Genomic DNA, 17,933 nt, shown 5'->3' on the forward strand with positions numbered 1-17,933 from the left:
TGTAGAGTTTTGTTTTGCTTTATTTTTTTTTTTGATACGGACCAATTTGAATATAGAGCTTTTCTAACTAACAAAATAGCATACCATTACGAGATAGTGCATTCGAACAAAATAATATTGGGCAAACTGCTGTAGTTCTGTAGTAAAGGGTACGAAAAAAGTACTTGTAAACAAATGCAAATTATATGTACGTATTCGCTTAAATTAATTGTCGGAAGAAAACTGCAGATTTTTGGTACGAAAATTTTACTTTTATTCTTTGTTCATTGATAAAGCTTCGCCTTTTTATAGGTGAAGGAATAAAAAATCTGTTTAAATTTAATCGAAAAGAAATGTGAGACAATTAAGTTGAATATTTCTGCAAATAACTTCTTCGAGAAGGTTACATTTTACTTTTCAATGCAAACACCTTTTTGTTTTGGTTCCTTAAAATTTGACCTTCAGAGATGATAAATTAAACTTTACAACTTTAGATAATACTTCGGAATTATGTTTATTTTTTTTATAGTATTTTTAATGTTATTATATTTTAAATTCATTTCATAAAAAATTTTTTCATTGTTTTTATAAAGAAATAAATAAACCGGAAAGCGTTTATGCCACTTTAAGAGGTTACATACAGTTAGAATTTCCAAAAAATCGATTTTTTTATTTTATTTTTTTAATGCCCATATATTTTAGAATACACACAAAAAATATTTTCGAAGTTACACATAAATTTGAAAAGGCGTTTCAGAGTGCTTGGAAGTGCGTTCCAAACTTTAAACTCGTTTTCTTTAAAATGATGTTTCAAAGTCGGTGACCAACATTACTCGGAAGCGGCTAAGCCGATTAGTCTCAAATTTTAACACGAGTTTATTAAATATTTACATTTTAGTAATTAAATGAAAATTTTTCTCATCGATAAATATTTTTTTTATATAAAATTTAAGGCCGAAATTTTGGTCAAAAATCGATCCTTTTTTGAGAATCCGCCATTTTGTCAAACGATTTTATTTTGCTTATTCCTTCGATTTGCTTTACTAGATTTAACATTACTTTAACGAAATCTGTTTGGTTTTTTAATTTCAGAGGATCCAGTTTAGAGATATAGTGGTCACCGCAAAACGTCTTTTTTGAGAGGAGCTCCCGGAGATCAGCTGTAGTTCCTTTCCAAATAAATATTTTTACTAATACTAAGTCTTAAAGTACAAATTTTTTGGATAACAGCTTTGAAAGTTTTCTTAAAAAAAATTCTAGAAAATTCGCATATTTCTGCCTGTTAACTGTATATAACCCCTTAATGAGAATATTTTATTATTATACCATACTTAGTAGTATGTTTTTTTGAGCTCTAAATTTTAGATAGTACAAAATTATGGAGTAGATATTTGGTGATTCGAAGGAGACTTAAATTTTTGCCTTCAGACATTTTACTACAGAACTATATAGTATAACAGTTTGCTCAATAATTAGTTGCGGTAAATAGTAGTATACTAAATACATACATTTATTTTAGAGAAAAAACTAAACTGCACATGCAAAAAAAAAAAAAACATCTTCAAAAGTAGAAAAATGTAAAAATATTTAATAAAGAAATTTAAAAAAATCAGAACTTTCAGAAACTTTAAACTTTTCCATACAAATTTGCAGAAGCTTTTAAATTTAACGAGCAATGGCAGTGAAGATTTTAATTTGCTAGAAATGCCAGGAGGTTTCTAACTGTTCTTATTCTATTTTTTATTATATTGACCTACAGGAAGCTACTTGGTTTGTACTTTTATAATTTAATCTGAAAATGGGTAAGATAGCAAGAATTTCATAAAAAAGAATTCTAGCAAATATACTAAAGGGGTTTCTATTATGGACGCTACAAAAGTAGACCGATAGGGACAGCAAATGACGCTATATTTTCTCGTTCTTTTGAAATTTCTCATCAGTAAGGTTTGCCATTTCATCATGGAAAGATATACAATCCAACAGCGACTCGAAATTATTAAAATTTACTACTGAAATTCGGAGTCTTTAAGAGCGCTACGTCCAATTTATGGATTTATTTTTGATCAACAATTAAGCATGTAGTGGCAAAATTTTAATCCACATGCACACTACAAAATGTTCATATGCCAGTGAGTAAAAAAGTGACCGTAGTGTCGGCAATATTGCTGTCGCTAGCGCATCAATTGAGGAAGACCCAAATTAGTGTCTTACACGTCGTCCTCAAGCGTTGGGCATCTCTGTGACGTCGTTGTGGCGAATTTTGCGAAAAAATCTTAGCCTGCATCCTTAGAAGATCAAATTGACGCAAGAACTGAAGCCGCTTGACCAGCAGAATGTTCGTGAATTGCGCTGAGCAACAATTTGAAAATGATCCGGATTTTTATCGAAAAATCATCATTTCTGGCTGAATGGCTTCATCAATAAGCAAAATATGCGTTATTGGTCAGTCAGCAATCCACACGTACTCCATGAGTCACCCTGACATCCCGAAAAAATTACGGTTAGGTGCGATTTAGGGGCCGGCGGCGTCATTGGGCCGTACTTCTTCCAAGATGATCAAGACCGGCACGTTACTGTGAATGGAAATCGCTACCGCTCAATGATAACGCCATTAGACTATTTCTTGTGGGGCTACGTCAAATCTATGGTCTATGTCAACAAGCCAGCGACTGTATTTTCACAGGAATTTTTTTTTGATATTCCAAACCGTTTTTGTTTTATTAAAAAAACTTATTGAAAAACCCGTTACATATGTATACTTTATAAGGTCTCTGACGTTTTCATCTGGGAGTTAAATACTTCGTGGCAATAATTAATATAATCTGTTAAGGGTATAAAAATTGTCAACGGGCTGGGCAAATTGCACTATTTTTGTGGACCTAAGATTTAAATATTCGCAGCTTGCCAATTTAGATTAAATTTCAACTTTATTTTTAATGACAAAAATTTATGCTTTTCACAATTTTTACAGATGAATAGGGTCCCATTAAACAATACAAACTTTTTCCGATATTATTTAAAAACTTTAAGCGGGGTTTCCAGTTCGTATTTAAAAAAAATATACAAAGGGATTCTAAATTTCCTCTCCTTTAAATATTTCCGTTAGAAAAAAAAGTCCTAAAAGAATAATACACTGATAACCTTCAGCGGAAGCCGCTATGCATACTTAAAATAAAAAAAATTTATACGAAATACCTTCATACATAAATTATATAACCATACAATTTCTTTACAGCAATCCCCTATTTTTCAATGCTCTGCATACGAAAGCAAATATTCAAGTATTGTGCAAGCATTATTTTATGTAATAAGCTGTTAGTGCCGAATTAAAAGTTAAAAAAATGCTTCAATTAAATTTAAACCTTAAACAATATAAATTATATAATATTTATATATACGAAAAAAAAAACATTGTCTCGTAGTCAGGCGGGCAGGCAGTGACAACACTATTAAACTGATATAAATGCAATCACCAATTAGTGCACAGTGAAGAGAATAGAAAATAAAATACGAAACTATAGGTCAAATATTCAATTAATGCACTCGCAGAACATATGTATGTACAAACAAAAAAAAAATAGCAATAACAAATTGGAAGGCATTAGAATTAATGGAATCAAAATATGCTACTCGTATGTGGGAATCACGTCATTCCATAATAAAACAGGCAATTAAGAAATATTCAATGCAGCTACACGCTATTAAATATGTAGGTGTATGTATGTATGTATATATAAGAACCAACCACCGTTTCTATGTGTGTGTATGTGTGTGGGGAAGTGCATATACATATGTACATGTGTGTAATGGAAACTAAACACCCAAGTATTGTTGAAAAAATTATGGAACTAAATAAAATAATTGACAAAAAGGCAAACGTGTACATACATACAAGTACGAGCACTTTATCGTACATGAATACAAACAACAACACAACGAGTACATAGTTACATATAAGAAGGAAAAAAAGTAAGTTAAATAGTTTGCTTAGTTTTTTTTTTTGTTTTTACAAAAGGTAGTTTCGCAACGATTCGCAACAATAACCAGCAATAATCAATTTACCCACCTTACTATAAAGCGTTGTGCTGCCCGACCGTTGATTATAACCATTGCCCTGGTCCGTATAAGTCTTTACCTGAGTGTGTCGATTGTCCCTATCGTAATAGTTTTTCAGCGTTTCGCGTGGTGAACGTGGCACATTGCCGGGTGTGTTGTTGCCTCGCATACTGCTGCCCTGTTGATTCGTCCGCCGTTCGGTGGTGATAACACTAATACCCTGACCGTCCTTGTGTGAGCGACGAGCGGCATATTTTTCTGGCTTAAGAAGACTGTTTAAAACGATTTGTTGGTGTCAGCATCACATCCGATGGCATTAACAAAGCGGCAGCAAGATTCCAGCATTCGTTTACGCGGTATATAATTTATTTCAATTACGCAACGGAAGTTAATAAAAAGAAAGGAATATTATTTATTAGTGCCGATTCATGATGTACATGTGACGTATTATGTAGGTATATAAATATATATGTGCATTTAATCTTGCTGTACCTTGGATATTGTGGTCCACACTGGGTGTAACAGCAATTATGCCAGCAGCCACGTGAGAATGGATTATATCCACCTTTGAATTTGCCGGTGACCTGTTCGTTTGTTGTGCGCCCACGTGATACGAGCACCATATGAAAACCGGTAAGCCCGAAAATCGGAATCGCTAGGATTATAACTATAGCCATCAACACCATACTGTGATTGTGGCAACGGTTTGTAGTTAAGGGAAATATTTTTTTTTTTAAATATTACGACAACATCACTTTACATTAAGTTAATGTAATAATACCTAATTATATAGACCGTAAAATATTATTAACAAAAAACGGAATAAAATAAAATAATAAACAGACGTATTTGTAATCGCGCTTAAGATAATTTTTTGGTTTTGATTTATATTATCTCAAGGTATGTATCCATAAAATGTTCTAAACTCTGAATGTTTGTAGATACGTCAAGCAAGCGTTTAATAGTTGTACTCTGTACTATGAAAAAATGCTTCTCGGAAATGTATTTATAAACGTTTAGACTAATTAAAATAAGAAGAAAAAACGTCAGCTTCATACGAACCAAAGCTCTAATACTATTCTTCACAGTTGGATTTCCTATTGTAACTACATGTATAACTAAATCTGAAAACGTAACCGGACAAGGGTATCTTTCAATGACGGCTATACGCTATTGTGGCCGATCCGCGGAGGCCACATCAGGGCTGTAGGGCGCCTGCGGAAGCGTTGACATGCCGGCTTTGGTTAGGTATCTGTTCACAAGAAAGACGGTGTGAGCCGGGGCGTTGTCGTGGTGCAACTTCCAATCGGCTGCGATGTCTTGTCGGACCCGATTGACCCTTCGTTTGAGTCTATTAAGGACTTCCACGTAAAACTTGGTGTTGACGGTTGGCGTTGATTTCAAAAAAGACAATGAGCATCATTTTCACTTTGCATTTGCTCATTCTTCCCTTTTTAGTGTGAGAAGACGCTCGCCCCTCCAAAAAACCACTTCTTGCTAAAGCAACATCTGAGTAAGCCTGATTGATCATATCAAACGTCTCTGTCGCAGATTTACCGAGTTTCTCACAGAATTTAATCGCGTACCTCTGCTCTAATAAACGCTGTAGTTGCGGCTTGCACCACTCATAGGAACACTTCGCGCGAAAATGTTTGTCCTGACTCGGAGACAACTGACCAGCCGCTCGTTCGTTATCTAGGAACGCCCTCTACTGAATCCAGTCGGTATGCGCACGCTCCAAAGTAAAGTCGCGGGTAAGGAAATAGTAGCTTTACAAAATTTCATGAAGATGTGTTTTCAAATAAAAACTAAACACGAACTTGATATCCGATATCGGCAGATAGCTTCTTGGGGAATTTTTTGGGTCACCAAAGTACCGACCGATTATTGGGTAGGATTTTAAATTTGGCTGTTAAAATATACGGAAAGGTTTAAATATTGTTTTAGAATTGGAAAAATAAAAGATGTAGTTAACTTGGAGTCCTTGGGAAAATGTTTCAAAAATTAAGGAAGTAAAAGTGGCAGTAGCATTAGATGTACTATTCACTATGGCGACTATACTGGCTTTGAACTCGCTGACTGTTAGCACAAAGCTAGTCAAATATTGTATGATAAAATTATTATTAATCTTCTTCCGTATTAGATTTGTTTATTTGCCCGTTCTCAGCGGAATCGCCGGAAACTGCAAATACGATCAGCTACGTAGCTACGTACCCTTAACTCAATTTCATCGATTGGAAGCGCTCCGTGAGCCAGAGTGAACCGAAAGAAACTACTGACGAAGTGGCTGGGATTGATATTAACCGCCTGTGAGGATCTGATGATCCAGTTTTAGGAATTTTGGTATCACAAAAAAGCAACCCTCAACCTAATCTAACCCAAAAGGATGTAGAGACATCAGTTATTTTTTAATAAAAAAATACTTTTGTACTTTTCAACTATAAATGAAATAAAATCAACAAAATAACCGATATTTTACGTTTTTGAATCCAATTGTGTACTAAAGCACTTGGGGTTTGTGAAAAATATAAACAAATCAGTGAAGCTTTGCTTTAAATTTCAGCTTAAGGCTTCGGCTGCCTACTACTAACGAGTTTAAGTTACAGCACGTGAGTGATGGAGTCCTAGTTTACCCACAAAAACGATATATAAACATTTTTGGCAAGTCATGACGTTGAAAAAGTTTTTGCATAAATTAACTTTTTACGTTTTCAAAAGGATACGCTACTATGGGCGATGTTTCCCTGATGTTTGGCGTTATCTTCAATATATAAAATAAGCATAATGAAAATATGCTCAGCATGTGTATGGATAGTGAAACCAAAAAGAAGAAGAAGAAACGATAATTGCGACGTCCAATGCAATTGTTCACCCAAGGGCAATGATGATCGAATGTCTATAATAAAAATCCGAATAAAAATGATTGTAAACATTTAATATGAGCATATAATAAAATAAACATTTGCTACTTTACCTCTATGCAATGATTGCATACGGAACAATGTGAACAGCGTGGCGGACGATAGAATTTACAAGTCACACACCATTTCATCTTGACGGTGATGCCATTGATTTCGGCATTTTTATAAAGCGGTGCACGAAACTCCTCCTCCCGGTCCTCATCTGGCGATGCTGTGTTGGTGTGCGCGTGTGTATGTGTGTGGTGTGGAGAAAATAGTTACAAAGTAAAGGAAAAATAAAAATAAAATTGTAAAGTAAATGTCATTGCAGAGAATTGTACCTTTTGGTATGACACCGGGGTCCATGAATGTCGCTAATGAGAAATTGGCCAAAACGAAAAATGTGATGACACCCTGATATGCCGGTACCCATAGATGGCTTTTCAAATAGTATTGGCAGCTGCAATGAAATGGAAATGACAAGAACATAAGTACCAGCAATAAATATATATACATATGTATATAAGCAAATAAACAGACCTAGTGAAGATGGCATATAAAATTATGTAAACGGAAATGAGATGGGAAGTCTTAAGTAGGGGCAAGTAGCTGACTGAACGTAAAGGAAGGAAATACATTCGTTGCTACACTTTATGTGAGATATAAATTTTGCCAAAGAAAAAGTTTAAATGCGATATCCGCTTTTAAATTTATATCTCCTCTATATCGGTGTACAGTATATTGCGGATATATGAGTATGTGTGTGTATGTGCTAGAGCCTCTAGTTGTGGGCTGCGAGGCAGTCATTGGTGCCGGCGATGATTTGCAGCCGCAAACTTAGCTAAGCATACGCTCCGAGTCAACTTGTAATGAAGGATGTGGGACAAAGGGCAAGACGGTTCACTCTGTGGACAGTCAAATGCGCAAACCAACCGGCACTTTTGTACATTTCAAATTAATGTGAGCTCAGGCGTAGGCATAAAAGTGGGGTAGGCAGGCATGCGGTTGAGTTATGCGACATTACAGCGAGGCTTGTGCCTTATTTCTGTATCTTCACAGTTTTCATTTCATTTTCACAACAAATAAACATAAAAAAGAAATTGTCGCATAGAATACAGACATATGTACATACATACATATATGTATATATGTATATGTATGTATATGTTTAGTAGTGGCAAGGATGCTGATTCTACATCACACAACAGCCAATATATAGGTAGTTAGGTGAGTAGGTTAGCTAGCTATCGGACTTTATGTAAGCCGTATCTATGGCTGGCTTATAAATTCGTTTACTAACGGATATGCTTGCTTTAAATAACCTTTGTGCCATATAATACAGCATACATACAGACACATTGCTGTTGCTTTTAGTGTTCTCATAAAAGCAAAGACTCTCATTCACTTGCCGACTCGTAATTTGTACGAACAAGCTGATATTCGCCGGCTTTTAGGCACAACCATATCTACGTATGGCTGCCACATGTTAGGTGGTACAAGCTAAAAATTATAGATCGTGTCAAACAATTCAATACATGTACGTATGTACGTCTGGCTGGCTATATGAATGCATTGCATTTGGCAAAAATTGCATTGAAATCTACAATGAATAACTTCGTTGTTGTTTTGTATACCATAAATAAAGAACTGCACTTTTCATTCATTCAACAGTCTCGTGTTGTGAGAGATGACTGAACTGTGGACGATTTCTTGCATACGTTTAATTATTTAAATTTTCTCTTCGGTTGAGTTTGGAATTACGACAAATTTAATTTTAATTATGAGCAGAAGAAACTTCCAAATAAGTATTGAAGGGCTAAATTCTGACAGAGTTGAATTTAGTTTAAAAATATTAAATGATATAGGAGATATTACTTTCACTAAGCTATAAAGTCAATAAGAAGGCTATTTACATACATATATATATTTATTACAATATATGAATTATTATGTTTAAGAAAATATTTTATAATTAAGATATGACAGATATCCAGTATTTAAAATGTCGAACCAAAGTCCAAATTTTGTGCGAAGCCCTTTGCAAGCATGTGGTATTATTCATGTAAAGGGTGATCCATTTCGAGGTTCTCTACTTTTTTTAAATAAAAAACACAGAAACTTCAAATTGAATGGAGAATGAACATTTTTGGCCGCGCGTCTCAGATGCTTCAACCTTTGAGTTCATTTTTCGATGACTCGTTAGAGCATTTCGACTGGTAGCTGGCGAATGACACGCGTGATGTTTTGCTCCAAGGACTAAATCGAAGCGAGATTGTCCTCATAGACCTTAGACTTTACATATCTATGCAGGAAAAAGTGTAAAGAGTAAGTCTCCAATCGACCGGCACAAAACGTGAAATTACCGAAGGGTTCTCTCAATAAATCCATGGAGGAATTGGCGCTGTCTTGTTGAAACCAAATGTTGCCGAGATCACGAGATTCAATAATAGGCATCAAATAATTGATTATCATGGCACAAACCCCACCAACCCGTTGTTTTTTCTGGATAATATGACAGCTCTTGAATCTTCAGTTTTTGCAGAAGCTGTATTTTCGACGCTTTCAATTTAAGATCTCGACGTAAAATGTGTCAGGTCGTTCCATGCGCCAGTCCAAGTGGACTATTCGGTCGAACATTATCCGATAATGAATGTTGGGTCTCAAGATGGGTGATGATGTTGCGATTAGTACGCTCAGTAAGCCGATTATGTTGATCATAAGTTGAGCGAACCGCGCGAAACACAATCTTTACAGAACGTGAATTTTCGTAATAAAGTTGAACGATTTGTAGACGTTGTTCAGGCATAAGTATTTCCATGATGAAATGTCAAACAATATTGAACGAAAATAACATGACAGCTTGAGACGACTAGCACGTGATGTGTTAAAAATGGCTTTTGAAGTACCTCACCCGTTATTATGTTTGTTACTATTAACTAACAGACATGTGTTGGAAATCTCAGTACAATATATTTGGAATTAAAGGATCTTGACATCTTTTTCTCTCCGATCCTATCATCCGCTCATGGAAACTTTTTCGATAACGACGAGTTAGAATTACCTATGGACGGATATGAGTTTGCATTAAAAACGATCAACAGAGAGATTTATACGCAAGGTGAACGTTCAGCACAGAACAGATGGAAATCAATAATCAACTGAAAGATAACGAAGAAGATATGGCCTATGTATGACAAGACAAAAAGTAAGGAGTTATTAAACTGGCCAAGAGAAGGTACATAAGAACTTGCAGCTACTATGTCGAAACACTCTTATATGGAGAGTATGCGCTCAAAAACGGGTTGTCCTATAACAATTTTTTCCCTTAGCCAAAGGGATAAAGGAGACAGTTTTCTACTTTCTCTGCAAATGCCAAAGTCTATAAGAAATCTGACATGTAATACTTGGACTTCATATTACTGTCTACAAAATGGCGTATCTAGCGTTATTTGAGCTCGGGGATGCTGCACCCCTATCTACCTACCTACTTGCCTACAATTGAAACCATGAGAAGTGCAGCGAAAAGAGCTGATTTTGTTATAATGAATAAAGGTCTCTTGATGGATGAGGTATTAAAAATAGCGATGGCACACTTTTTATATGGAGTGTTCGTTCCCCTACGTACTTAGCCTCATAGCCCTATGGCGATAAAATCTCAAAATTTACTATCAGTTCGTTATCTAGTCACTTTCAATTTTACTGAAAAAAGCAATATAATCGATGATTTTATCATTGTTTTCGGAAGGAAATCAAAGATGAGGAATACGGTGAGCTTGGTCCAACGAGTTGTTATGCGATTGCATGCCAATTTTTGATGTCTGGTGGCTCCGAAAACGGCTCCATTTATGGTAATCCAGGAACTCATATTGACAGACGGTCGATTGAAGGTGAGCGAGATATTTAAGACAGTAGGCATCTTTAAAGACCGCTTGGGTCATATCCTATATGAAATATTAGGCATGAGAAAACTGTCGCCGTGTTTAAGTACAATTCAGACTTTAGTTTCTTTAAGTAAAAATTGGTGAAACCATTAATACCCTACAGCAGAGAATTTACGAGTATCATCGCGTTTCCTTCACGCTAAAGTAAGGAATTAAAATGAGGAAAACCAACTTTGTATTGTCGCACAGGAAGTATCACACAACATGACTTGGTAGCCATTTGTCACATAGAATAAACAAAACGAGTGAAAATTCCGTTGCTTTTTCTGACCAATTCCATTGAGCTTTTCAGTGATTTTAATAAAAAATGTAAATTTTTCACGATAGAGTATTTTGTTCGCCCAACGCTTTTGTTATTTTATGTTAATCAAATGCTAAGTTGATTTATGATAACCTCGTTATTTGTAAATATTTTACACCAACACCGCACCAACACACATACATACGCACATCCTACATACATAATTCACGAGCTGGAGACGCGCATAATGCAGTTGTCGAATTGAAAAGTAAACATTTCGAGGCGAATTTCGTATGCGAATTGAATTTGAAGTGCTCCGCAAACAATTTGTCGGCTCTTTTCTATTTTGTTTCTATTTTTTGTGCATTAGTAAACAAAAAATTGAATAAAAGCTACCAAAGCAAAAAAAAAGAAAAACATTTTTCACTCGTATTAGCAACGCCTGTGGAATTTTAAAAAGTCACACAACGGACCACACGCTAAGGGGATTGAGGAGAGAGGCAATTACAAATGAATTCTGACGTACATATGTGTCAGGGGTTTGGGTAGGAACTCATGCGATAAGGCGGTATAGCTCTATAAATATGTATTTGTGTATATATTTATGTATGCGATGGCATGGCAATTGATTCGTTGTTCACCCAAAATCAAGTAGCGTGTCTATTAAATATTCATATCTCAAGTCGAAATTAACTTAATTTTGTGTTAATTAACTGCACAAACATACAGTAGCTTCAAAAATTAATCCAGTTATGCGTTATATAAGATCTGATTTTTTTGTTTTCAAGTGATAAAATTTTATAAAAGTTATTTAACAACATGTGTATATATGTATGTTCCAAAAAACGAAAAATTTTATATCCGAAGAATATGAAGTTTTAAATATACATACTATATATTAGGGTGTGTCATTCTGAGGCAACCTTTTTTTCAACTGAAAAACAGGCTAAAAACTTTCGAAAATGTGAAAAAGAATGTCACTCAAAAGATGAGCTCTTAATATTAATATTAAAAGGTGCCTGTTTCAAATTTTCTGTTTTCCATATAAATGACATGGAAAAAAAATAATTTTTTTGTGGTGGTTATTGTGCGGAGGTTATTATATGTGCACGCGATGGCTGCCAGTAGGGATGGTAAACTCGATTCCAATTCTACTCGAGAATCAAGTTTTCTCGTAAAATAATCCATTTTTCGAATGTCAAGAACTTCGACTACTGAAGATCGATTCCGAAGTTCCGAAGTCCAAGTTGAAACGAGTAATAGTTTCGGAAATATAGCCTAAGGAAAATGCGACGTCTTTAAAAGCGTTTTTCTCGAAACTGTGTTTTTGAAGTCGGTTGAGAAGATATCTCGAGAACTACTCAATCGATCTTTATGAAATTTTACACAGATCTTTAAGATACAATTCTTAAAGACTTGGACGAGGGATTTTTTCGATTACAATTATTTGAAAAAAAAAGTCGCGAAATTTTCACTGAAATTTAAATTTTTTTTGTAAAAAAATTCTAATAAAATATTTATTTTTTTATATGAAAAAAAATTGTCGTAAAAAGGCTATTTTTTACTCGAGGAAACCCATGTAACCCCTTGAACACATCTGCTTATAGTATATTTCGGTCATTAAGTATTTTCACGATTTTCCATTCGCTAATTCAAACATTTAAAGGTTGGAAGAGTTTTGGTGTAAGAGAACGAATCGAACAAACATTTGGCATAAATCATAAATACCCAGGTACTCTCAATTGGATAACTGTATTGTTATTTTGTTTAACCAGAGAATAGTAAAAAAGTCGAATGAAATAAGATTACTATTATAAGAATATTAACGTTACAACGATTTTATACCTAAATTATTAGAAATCGTTCAATTTATATACAAGTGTCCATAAACTGATTGGTCTTTTGAACTTTACAATGAATTTGTGGGACAATGAGTGGGAAAACTGCAGAACTGAGTTCACAATTACGCCGTAGAAATTAAATGGAATTTTAAACTCTCCAGTCGGTTCTGGCATACTAGAGCTATGATGTAATGGTGCAAAAATCTTATGTGATAAAATGCATTAGGGCATTGCGGGCAACATTTACACGGAATATATAAAATATATATGTATGTAACATACATATACTAGGTATAGACATAAGTTGTCTCAAGTACACGTGTTATTATTTGCAACTCAAACGTTTAATGTCTCAAGTACAGGTGTATTTACTTAACTATTGGTGCCGCCTTGAAAGTGGGAGAACCGGCGTAGACCATTCCTAGAGTACTCGAACAGTTGTTTATGTGGTTATCTAGCTGTTTACTTGGTTACAACACGAAGGTAAACGAACGATTGCTGCTTGAAGCTCAATAAATATTTATACTATTCATTACGTAGGAACGCAATTGTGAACTTGGTTAATAACCCAATAGCAGTGGGTTGATGGAAACTTGTTGACCTACAACGACAACTAATGTAACACCCACTAAATTATTACCCAGCTATTTTTAACTCATATAAATATAAGCACAAAGGTATTTTCTGTGTAACGATAATACTCAATAATTGCTTGCTAACAGAGGAGGTTGTAATTATAGCCAGCTATGACAATTATTCATAGTTATACCTAGAGACACACATTTATGAAATGTACATATGTATATGTGTGATAACAACCCTGATGGGATAACCGAATGAACAACTTCCTTCAATTAATTAAAACTTTGAAACTTTAGGCGACAACGGTCTCTTCCGTGGTAAAAGCTTCCTAGCAGAAAATTACTTATAAAAGGGCGAACAAATGAAAGGAAGAGGCCTGCAACGCCATATTAGAAAGGAGGTAGGCGGCATAGTGTCTGCGTGATGGAAAGGTTCATATTGTGGCGGTAAATGTGTTCGGTGATGTTTAAGCTGCAAAAGATGACAACCAGAAATTAACCTGGTCAACCGCCGGTGGGGCGGCGAAGCGGCATGCGGGAGCAAAAATTTACTGTTGGGTCATCAACACTCTTACTAAAGTTCTAATTCGTTTTAATTTTCCATTTATTCTTTATTTTTTTGGCATTTCACCAGCATTTATTCAGTCGAATTGTCACGAAATTGTCAAATAATGTTATGGATCTGTGAAGTTTTCCAATTAGCAGCATGCGCAATTATCGTCTGAAATTTTTAATATGGTATTCGTGTAGTTGCTAAAATGCTTTGGATATATTTTTAATTAATATGGAGCTTTAGAATTTCTGGAATTTTAAATTAGTGCTACAGAATATTTTACGTGACGGCTGCATATTGGCTTTGTTGAGTATGTTGACTATTAATTATTTTCGCGAAAAATATGATTTATATCAGCTTTCAAAAATCATATTTAATATTATACAGGGTGAACATAAATTTATTTCATATTTGCAGTATGTTCAAAATTTCACGAAGCAAAGGTTAAGCTGTTATTGAAATGTTTCCGCTCTGGTAACAATTAAAATATCTAAGTTCTTGTGTAACAGCCCTCCAGGACGGCCATCAACATCAACTGATGATCAACACGTCAACGTCAATAAAATAAAGGAATTGGTCCTTGAGAATTAACGACTAACAGTCAGAGATCTTACTAGCATCGTTGAAATATCGGAAGAATCAGTGAAAAGAAGATCATTTGGGCTTAAGAAAAGTAAAAGCACGATTGGCCCCAAATTTTTTCGAAAACCAGCGTCGCATTAACTGCTGTGAAACAATGGTGTCCGACTACCAACCAGGATGTCATGAAACAAACGATCAATCGGCCAAATATCCTGGCAAAGGTGAGCCGAAGCTGAAAAAAACCACGTCAAAGCTGGTTAAGAATCAAGGTTATGTTGACAGTTTTCTTCGGTTATCGAGGTGTTGTGCGCCCCGAATTCCCTCCAACGGTCAAACTGTGAACAAGGAATACTATTTGAGTGTTATATGTCGTTTGCGCGAAGCTATTCGTAAAAAGAGGCCGGAATTATGGGCCGACAACTCTTGGTTTTTGCACCACGACAATGCACCGTCACATACTGCATGGATTCTCCGTGAGTTTTTCGCCAAATTTTCAACCAACCACCGTGTTCGCTTGATTTAGCCTCGCAAACTCAAACGAATGCTCCGAGGAAACCATTTTGAGTCAATTGAAGTCATTAAACGAGAATCGCTACGCGCATTGAGTACTTTAACAACAGTTTCGAGGATTGGAAAAAACTTAGCTACGAGTGTTTTGGGGCCAAGCTGGATTACTTTGAGGGAACGACATAGATTTTGAAGAATAAATTTAGAATTTTGAAATTATGAACAAAGTCTTACTATTTTTTGCTCACAGCAAATATCATTAAAACTCAACTCAAAGGGGCTAGATGTAATGCTTTGAGTAGATCAGGAAAAGTCCAAACATAAAATCGGAAATCATTATATTAGGGATGTTGGATTTAGACCAATATGTCCACTCAATTTCATTGAAATATTGTATAAATTACACATACTGACCAACATGGACAGCTGGAAGTAAGCTGGAGGGTCGGAAGTCACTATTTTGGGTATTTAGGGCTATTGATCTGATTTAACTAAATTTTTACAAATTCAGCTTTGGGTACGGAACATATGTAAGTTCGGTTGAGTTTATCATATTTTTAGAAAAATGACAGCACGCATTGAAGCCACTATTTCAGCAAAATGTGATACTGATAAAAAAGTGTATATATTGCTAAGTGAAAGAATCAGATGGAATATAAAATCCGAAAATACGGGAAGTAGGTATGGTTGTAGTTCACCCAGATCGAATTGCGTTCATATTGACTGAGCCCTTTTGAAAATCTTCTAAGCCACAAGTATCCTCTCAATACCCTCTATCAAATAACAGTTTTGTATCTTAACTTGCGGCTCAGTTATAACACCTCAAAGATTTTCCATTAACGGCATTTTGTGGTTGTGAGAATAGACCGATTTCGGCCTTCTGCTTAGAGTGTCAAGGAACACGAGTACAAGAATGAATCAAAATATCTCAATTTTTATTCAAGTAGTGCTTACATATACAGCTACTCTCGTTATACCGATCATTTGGATATAAATATATAACTCCATCTCGATTATTTTTTGGTGTATTTGGTGAATGGGTCTAAGAGTCGAGCGGGTAGATTTTTTTCTTTAAAATCGGGTAAGAGGGAAATGTTCTAAAATCATTCTGGCCAAGTCTGCCTACAAGACTATGGGTCTTAAACCGGTTTCGAGCCAGCGACTTTTAAGGCGAAGCTTAAAAAAGTGAAATAGTTGTTCGATCCGGCAAATGTGGACCCTAAAAAACGCCTTAAAATACACACGGGAAATGTTATATGATCATTCTGACTAAGTTTGCCTAAGTGACTATGGATCTAAAATAGGCTTCGCACCAACGGTTTTTAAGGCGAAGTTTTAAAAATCTGTACAATCGGTTAGATGGGAGATAATGAATAATATACAATATTCACTTGAAAAGTGAATAGAAGTCAGTCTTGACAAGCAATGTCGAAACCTATTAGGCCTTTCGGCATGAAAAAACTGCTCGATAGAACCGAATAGCTGTTTAGAAAGTCTCAAATCAGAAAAAATCAACGCAAACTTCGCCGATTTTATTGAGTTAGACGGTTACCATTTACTGAATTTGTAAACTGTTTATATGTTATTATTTAAATAATTTTCCATAATGATGAATCACATAAATAAATTCAAGATTCTAGGTGCAAAATTTAGGTTAGGATTTATTACAAATAAATTACTATAGGTTGACCAATAGAAAGCGTTAAGAATGAGCATAAAGGAACTAAAAAGATTGCGAGAACTTAAAGTTTTATTAGTAACAGATGTGATCAGATAATGATCATACGCAGCATAAAAAGTGCTAAAATTTATTTGTAGAGAATGGTATGTGTACTCGTATGTTATCAGGCAGCGATTAGCTATCGCATTTCCACGGAAGAACGACACTATCAGAAGTTTCATGATGTAAACTGAAGCGTCGCTGGGTGTTTACGGAACGAAAGAGTTAAAAAACGTCGAACTCGAGTGTAATTTACTAAGCTTTCCCTATAAAAAAAGAAAAAAGTTGAAAATAACAAATAAATTTTAATTTTAAACGAACATTTTGCACCATTTGTTATTTCATATATATTACTAGTTCGAATTTTAATTGTAAACACTGTTTCATGCTGAAAATTAAAAGTTCAAATTATGTTTTGGCGTCAAACATCAAACTGCGGGCGGTATAGGGCATCAGTAAGTGTTTTAAATGTCAACTGGTTTCAACAACAGCTCACAGCACGAAATTACGGCGCAATATTTTCTGTTTTTTTTCTATTTTTTGTTTTTTTCATTTCGCTAACTATGTACTTCTTAGGGCTTTGTGAACGTGGGTTGCGTGAAAAGCTTCAACTGGAAAATTAACTTTGCAAATGACATTTTCAGCGAACCAGACGAAACATAGGGAACACATAGCAAATAGTATGAGTACATTAATTCACAGAGAAAACTTTAAAACAAAAACAGAAACAAAAAAATAAATTATGCTTAAACACATCATACACATAATTAAGTACAATGAAAAATAAAAAGGCAAAAAAATATTGTTGTGAAATTTTGCAACAGTTATTTTAACCGCATATGCAACAACATGAACGGAGAGGAGTTGTGCGGTCGACAAGCTGACAGGGAAAGGTTTTTTACTGGGTCGCTTAATATTACATTACATTTGTAATCATGCGCTGCGTGAGACGGCATAGGTGACACGAATATATTTCGTAAGCATAATTACGACCACAAAGCATACATATAAATTAACGCAGTTTGCGTCGAA

General features: G+C 35.0%; 1 protein-coding gene across 4 annotated transcripts in view; it reads right to left on the minus strand.

Annotated features, from left to right (window-relative positions):
* LOC120776180 (palmitoyltransferase ZDHHC5-B) overlaps window positions 1-17,933 on the minus strand; it is a 108,051-nt gene that overhangs the window by 21,268 nt on the left and 68,850 nt on the right. For all 4 annotated transcript variants that reach the window (XR_005705401.1, XR_005705402.1, XM_040106797.1 and 1 more), the window contains exons 2-6: window positions 7,277-7,395; window positions 7,010-7,167; window positions 6,759-6,931; window positions 4,528-4,722; window positions 4,046-4,307 (exon numbers count right to left, since the gene is read on the minus strand). Coding sequence is in view for 2 of the 4 variants with exons in the window: in XM_040106797.1 (XP_039962731.1) it covers window positions 4,046-4,307; window positions 4,528-4,722; window positions 6,759-6,931; window positions 7,010-7,167; window positions 7,277-7,395 (907 nt within the window). In the remaining 2 variants the exon portion in view is untranslated. The remainder of the gene's footprint in view (window positions 1-4,045; window positions 4,308-4,527; window positions 4,723-6,758; window positions 6,932-7,009; window positions 7,168-7,276; window positions 7,396-17,933) is intronic.

This window comes from Bactrocera tryoni, chromosome 4 (assembly GCF_016617805.1).
Source record: "Bactrocera tryoni isolate S06 chromosome 4, CSIRO_BtryS06_freeze2, whole genome shotgun sequence".
NCBI classification, from domain to species: domain Eukaryota; kingdom Metazoa; phylum Arthropoda; class Insecta; order Diptera; family Tephritidae; genus Bactrocera; species Bactrocera tryoni.